This window comes from Grammomys surdaster, unplaced genomic scaffold (assembly GCF_004785775.1).
Source record: "Grammomys surdaster isolate TR1022 unplaced genomic scaffold, NIH_TR_1.0 254, whole genome shotgun sequence".
NCBI classification, from domain to species: Eukaryota; Metazoa; Chordata; class Mammalia; order Rodentia; family Muridae; genus Grammomys; species Grammomys surdaster.
Window position 1 is genome coordinate 789,248 of NW_021604695.1, and position 6,205 is coordinate 795,452.

The 6,205-nt window shown below is 53.9% G+C and overlaps 1 protein-coding gene across 1 annotated transcript; it reads right to left on the minus strand.

Annotated features, from left to right (window-relative positions):
* Positions 1–932: 932 nt before the first annotated feature.
* Positions 933–5,272, minus strand: Spag4 (sperm associated antigen 4). Its single transcript, XM_028775321.1, has 12 exons — positions 4,829–5,272; positions 4,260–4,364; positions 3,876–3,942; positions 3,635–3,696; positions 3,412–3,455; positions 3,212–3,237; positions 3,024–3,132; positions 2,729–2,804; positions 2,506–2,621; positions 2,018–2,185; positions 1,213–1,302; positions 933–1,114 (listed from the first exon to the last, which is right to left on the minus strand). The coding sequence occupies exons 1-12, from the start codon at positions 5,136–5,138 to the stop codon at positions 956–958; spliced, it is 1,332 nt and encodes a 443-aa protein (XP_028631154.1). The 5' UTR covers positions 5,139–5,272; the 3' UTR covers positions 933–955.
* Between the last annotated feature and the right edge of the window lie 933 nt (positions 5,273–6,205).

Genomic DNA, 6,205 nt, shown 5'->3' on the forward strand with positions numbered 1-6,205 from the left:
TCTATTTCTCTCATCTGTTTTTTTTGGGTCCATATAGTACCGACTCTCCTGGCTTCAACCTCGCAGAAATCATGCCTCAGCTTCCTGAGTGCCAGAAGTAGAAGCATCTGGACACCACTGTGCTAGACTTTGGTTCTGTTTTTTTTAATCTTAGATTAAACTTGTTCCCACATTTATTTCGTATGTGTGCACATGTATGTTCCACCGTATACATGGAGGCCAAAAGACAGCCCGTGGGAGAGGGCTATCTGTTGTATGGGTCCCAGAGATTGAACTCGGGTCATTAAGACTTGGCAGCAAGCCCCTTTAGCCCACTTGAGTCATCTTAATGACCCCTTAATTGTATTTATCACATTTAAATTATTTTGTGTTACATGCCATGGTGTATGGAGGCCAAAGGACAACTTTTATGGAGTTGGTTCTCTTCCACCATGTAGGTCCCAGGGATTAAATTCTGATTGTCAGGCTTAGTGGCCTTTCCCTGCTGAGACATCTCACCAGCCCAAACCTTAGGTTTCGTTGTTAGATTTTTATGTGTTTGGATGTATTGTCTTCTTTTATGTACCACATGTATGCCTAGTGCAAGTATGCCGTCAGCTCCAGTTGAAGGGGAAGGCTCCTTGAGGAAGGTCTGTTCTGGTGGTACTTTTCACTAGTACGTGACTGAAGCAAGTTGCTTGCCTGAGCCGTTTCCTTCTCTGTTGAGGATCAAGTTGTGTCGTTTCCAGTGTAGAATGTTCACAGCACGTTCTTTTGCATATGGTAGTCACTGTCAACATCAACTTCTACTATATGTATGACTCAGGACTTTTCCAGGCAAAGGGGATGTGTTGAGGGGCGTCTCCTGCCATACTGCTATATCGCAGGCAGCAGGGGCTTTCCCCAAAAGATGAGCTCCTGGCACCTTTTTTTTTTTAAAGCACAAACCTCAATTCTACTCCAACCATCAGCATTTTTAATGGGGTCCCCCTGTGACCCCCGTGGCATTATCCTCTGCCCACTCTGAGGTCCGTACGCCGTGGGCACGGACTCGATACAAGCATGTGAAGCGTGGATGGCCCCAGTTGCTTAGAATCTGAATCTTCACCTTGGGGAAGGCAGATGGAGGGTCATTCTGGGGAGACAAATGGATCATGCCAGTAACTGCTCTGACAAGATTGTCTCCATCTTGCTAGGACATCTTTGCCCTGTCACTCCCAGAAATAAACACACCTGGAGGTGGAAAGTCTGAATTTCAGATTTCTGCACATCAAAGATGAATCTTCCCAAGAACACTTCAGTCTCGTCATCAGCTTGGAGCCCCTGGTAGATGAAGTGTATGGAAGATGAGTGAGGCACAGAGGGAGGCAAAGAAAGCAATAGCTACACTCGCTGGCTGATGTGTGTAGTTTGGAACATAGGCGTGAAGAAACCAGCAATGCTAAGCCAAGATTGTTAAGTTTAAGTCACCCTCAGCTGCATAGAGTGAGTCTGTCTTACGCAAACAAACCAGGCTATTAGAAAGTTGTTAGCAGGGCTGGAAAGACAGCTCTTACGGAGGACCCTGGTTGGGTTTCCAGCACCCACACCATGGTTTACAACTGTTTTTAACTCCAGTTCCAGAGTCTCCAACACCTGAGGCACCGGACATGCATGTGGTGCACGTACAGGCAAAAGCACGCATACATTTAAAAAAATATGTTTGCTTTTTTAAAGTAGGGTGACTGAGTTTGTAGTCACTCGGTTTAGAGCACTATTGTCCCTCTTCAGTTGGGGGGTGGGTGGGGAGACAATAGTACTTCCTAGGTCTTGCAGTTCCAGTGAAATAATATGTATAGAGTTTGGCAATCCTAGCCCTAACCCTAACCCTGAATCCAACCTAATATCTGGATATGGTTACACTTATTTACAACCTAGAGTGGCCTGTGAGGCAGATGGACGTATGCCCAATTTTACAGATGAGCACAAAATGACAAAACACCACTGCCTAGTGCTCCCTAATCAGAATTCCCAACCACCAGGCCTCAGCCCTACTCACAAAGACTGCAAAGTCCCGGGGCGCACTGCTGGCTCCTCCGGTGTGTGCCACAGTGGGTGGAGGATGCTGCAGGGTGATGTCGCTTAACTGCACATGACCTGGCAGTCGGATCACCACCTGGCCTTGATCACCTTCAAAAGCCCAGCAATTTCCAGGGAACACATCTGGCTGCAGGGGTTTGAGCAGGCCATCAGACGTAAGAGGAACACAGAACATCAACCAGTCTTAGGACTGCTGCTCAGCCCAGAGCTCTGCCTTCTTCCCTGCTTGCCTAACCAGCTCAAGCAATGCTGGATCCCCAGCATGTACAGTTCTCTTCAGTTTAACTCCAGACTCTGGAGCCCTGTCATACTGCCAGACTCCTTTTCCAGTGGGGTGCCTCCTGAAGCCACACTGACCTCAGCTCCACTCCTCCCTGCACCAAGCTGTTGTTCTTACCCCAGCTCTTGCCCCTCGGTACCATCCCCCCACTCCAGCTCCAGGCCCACCTCCAATATGACAGAGGGCGGGCGGGCATAGTTCCAGAAGCTCAGGCGGTTCCAGAAGTAGGCAGTATTCCGGTCCTGGTAGTCACTGGATGTCTTCTCCAGGTCTATGGAGGCTCCTGCAACAGGCACGGGTCACTCTCAGCTCCCCTTAGGCCTCCACATCAATGTGGTAGAATGGCCATCTATGACCGCCACTCCAGCTCTCCACACATCTGTGTCTTACCCACAGAGCTCAGAGCATAGTCAGGTTTGCGCACGAAGTCCTCATTTAGCCTCTGGAACACAAGCTTGGCCACTCTCTAGAGAAGCAGAGGGTGGACCAGGAGGATGGTGAGCTAGTTTACAGGAAGGCCTGTGTCTCAGTAACTCAGTGCTCTGAGGTAGGAACTTAAGGGCCTTGTGAAAGACTCCCCACCGTGGGACTCAGGGTGAGGCAGTTCTGAAGCAGCCTTCCAAGTGAACACAGCTAGGCCCCTGAGCCTCCCAGCTGGGCCCCAGCCCCTGTGCAGGGGCCTCACCTCACTGTGGGCTGCACGGACACTGGACACCTCCTTGTGGAGTTTATTCAGTTCTGCCTGGAGGTGCTGCAGTTGCTGGCCCTGGGAGTGCACGCGGTGGTGGTATTGGCTATAGTTGGGAGGTAGGACCATGGGTTAGTACCTGTCCCTGTGCACTCCTCTCAGAAAGCACCGCTGCCTTCCTTCACCTTAGAGTCAGCATCTCCTTAGGTTCCTGTGGAGGAAGGGATCAGTAAGTACCTTTCTCCCAGTCAGCATTGCCCTACCATTCTGGGTTGGCCCTTGGGGATTGTTCTCAGTGCTTCCTACACTACCACCTCCCAGGGATGCCCCCCCCCCATACACACAACCTCCACCCCACCTGGGGACATAGGTCTTCCCAACTCACATTCTCCAAAGGAGGGATCAGGTACAGGAGCCCCCACCAGAGTGCTAGAGAAAGAAAAAGAGGAAAAGTGTCTTCTGATAGAAGAGGACAAGAAAGAAAGCAAGGAGATGGGGTGAAAGCTAGGGCTGTAGGAGAACAAGTGGAGGGGTCACTAGAGTGGGCTGAAGGCCACTAAGACAGGAAATAGACTTGGCCCCAAACCTGCAGAGCCAGGGCTCCTCACCTGCCAGAAAGATGCTCAGCAGCGACACAGCGGTGAACAGGAAGCGAATGGAGCAGATTTCCCTGAAGGGTGGGGTGAGAGCTGATGCCTAGAGGTCCTAATCCACTCAAGCTTTGACCTCAGGGTCCTAGACCCGCCCAGTTTCTGGGAACACGACTCAACCAGATCTGGATCCGCTCTATCTAGCCTTGGTGGGGCCCAGTCCTGCTGCCCTCCCCTGAGCCCTGCCACTCCCTCTGACCTGTACACACAGACCAGCCCGTCGGCTGCCAGGGATAACAACACGCTCAGCACCTGAAAGAGGAGGCCTAGGGACGGAGACCAGAGAAGTAGATCAGAGAGGGCGATCCATGAAAGTGAGGTGGTTCAGAAGGGTTCAGTGGGTTGGGGGATGGGGGTGGTACGGAGGACAAGAGCCTGGGGCTCAGAAGGTAAGGGTAAGTTGGGGAAACAAGCTGAGGCTGGACAGTCGGACATGGGCTCAGGCAGGAGAATTGAGCACGAGAAGGGGGGTCCGAGAGCAGGGGTCAAAGGGGATCTGGGCTGGATTCTCGGACTCATGCTGGAGCAGAACTGGGGTTCCGAGTGCCGAGGTCAGAGGGGATGGGGCTGGCCTGGCTCATACTCAGGATGCTCTTGGACACCCGCAGGGGAGGCATCTCCTGCCTCAGATCCAGGATCGGGAGAAGGTTGAGTTGTTCCTCCAAGACTATAGCAGATCCAGACGGTTCTGCGAGAGCCCAGTGCTCCATTGAGGTTTTGTGCACCGCAGGCCCGCTCTTCCCCTCGGGGCCCGGGCGCAGGCTCCTGACCCTAGTGCCAAACAGCTGGGCAGCCTCTCAAACAGGCCTTTGGTCCTGCCGCACCGCCCTGTCACACTCCCTGCGCACCCCCAGACCCGGAGCTGGAGAGTCTCAGTCAGTAGAAACCGCCCCAGTCTGAGTCCCGGTGGGGCCGGACCAGGGTCCAGGCTGCCACTCAGGCCAGCCCTGCGGCACCTCCTCAGTCATGCCCAGGCACAGGATTTCCTCCGCCCCCTCCCGGGACCGGCCATGGCACCGAGCTCGCCCCTGAGGGACACGTGTTGAGCACGCCCCCTCAGGCGCCAGGTCGGTTCTGCACCCAGGTCCGCGCCGGGCCCCGCCCCTCGATCCCGCCCCGCCCTCTCGCCCCCGGGTTCGACCCCGCCCGCACCCGAGGCCCCGCCCCTCACGGTTGCCGCGCCACAGGCGGTCTGCCCATTGTGGCTCCGAGGCGCCAGCTCCGGCCGAGAGCTTCCTGCCCATGTGTCTCGTCCGGACACTCCTGGGCTTAAGGCGGGCTCACCACAGCGCGAGCCCCGGGCCCTTCTGCCCTCGGGCTCCCCGAGCTCCGGCCCAGCGGACCAGCGCCCATTGCTGTCCCCCGAAGTCGCGCTGTGGGAACTATTGCTGTTCTCGCTGTAGAAGTTGGGTGTGTGATTGTGAGAGGATGTGGCCGAGCCTGGGCGGGGGCTCCGCCGCATCTTGACCAGGGCTACCCCTCTGGGAAGCCGAAGTCGCCGCAGCCAAAGCTCTCGGCCCTCCCTCAGCTGCCTCGCGCCGCCGGGTAGGACCCTGCGTGAGTCCCAGGCGGCGCGGCCAACTCAGCCCTGGCGTCTGCGACCCTCCCGCTGCTGTGCTGTTGCCACCGTCACAGAGGAGCCGCGTCACAGAACGCCCGTGACGTCACTGGGAGCCAAGCACCCCATCCCCCACCCCCCACCCCACCCCCGTTTTCTGATGTGTCGTTGTTCATGTGTGTGTGTGTGTGTGTGTGTGTGTGTGTGTGTGTGTGTGTGTGTGTGTGTGTGTGTGTGTGTGTCCTGGAGTTGATGTCTGCTTCTGCTGTCTTAGCTTTTGAGAGAGTCCCTCTTACTGAACTTACTGTTTTTTTTTTCAAGGAGGCCCCAGCGGTTCGTAACCTTCCTAATGCTGAGAGCTTTTAATACAGTTCCTCATGTTGGGTGACCTCCAACCATAAAATTATTTTCATTGCTATTTCATAACTATAATTTTGTTGGGCTGGAGAGATGATGGCTCAGCGGTTAAGCGCACTGACTTCAGTTCCCAGCAACCACATGGTGGCTCACGACCATCTGTAATGGAATCTGATGACCTCTTCACGTGTGTCTGAAGAAAGCAACTCTGTACTTAATACATAAAATAAATCTTTTTAAAAAAAACTATAATTTGTTACTGTTATGAAACAAATATTTTTGGAAATAGAGGTGTGCCAAAGGGGGCTCACGACCCACAGTTTGAGAGCCATTGAACTAGGGCCTGGAAGACCCCATGGTTCCACTTGTCTCCGCCCCCACAGAGCTTCGATTACAGGCATGCACCATAGCGCCCTTCGTTTATGTGGATTCGGGGGTTAACCAGGTCTTCATACTTAGGCAGCAAACATGAGGTCTATCCATTGAGCCATCTCAACCCCTTCACTTTGTTTTCTGAGTCACGGTCTCTTACAGGTTTGACTAGAGTGCTAACCAATGAGTCCTAGGGATTCTGCTGTCTCCTCTTCAGAGTTGGGATTACAGTCCCCCGAGTG

What these genes read in the sequence shown, in the direction of transcription:
- Spag4 (XM_028775321.1), bottom strand. Translation starts at nt 5,138, where the DNA reads ATGCGGCGGAGCCCCCGCCCAGGCTCGGCCACATCCTCTCACAATCAC. An exon ending in TCCGTGCAGCCCACAGTGAG is followed by an intron (nt 2,805 to 3,023) that starts GTGAGGCCCCTG and finishes CTGCTTCTCTAG; the next exon opens with AGAGTGGCCAAGCTTGTGTT. An exon ending in CTATGCTCTGAGCTCTGTGG is followed by an intron (nt 2,622 to 2,728) that starts GTAAGACACAGA and finishes TGCCTGTTGCAG; the next exon opens with GAGCCTCCATAGACCTGGAG.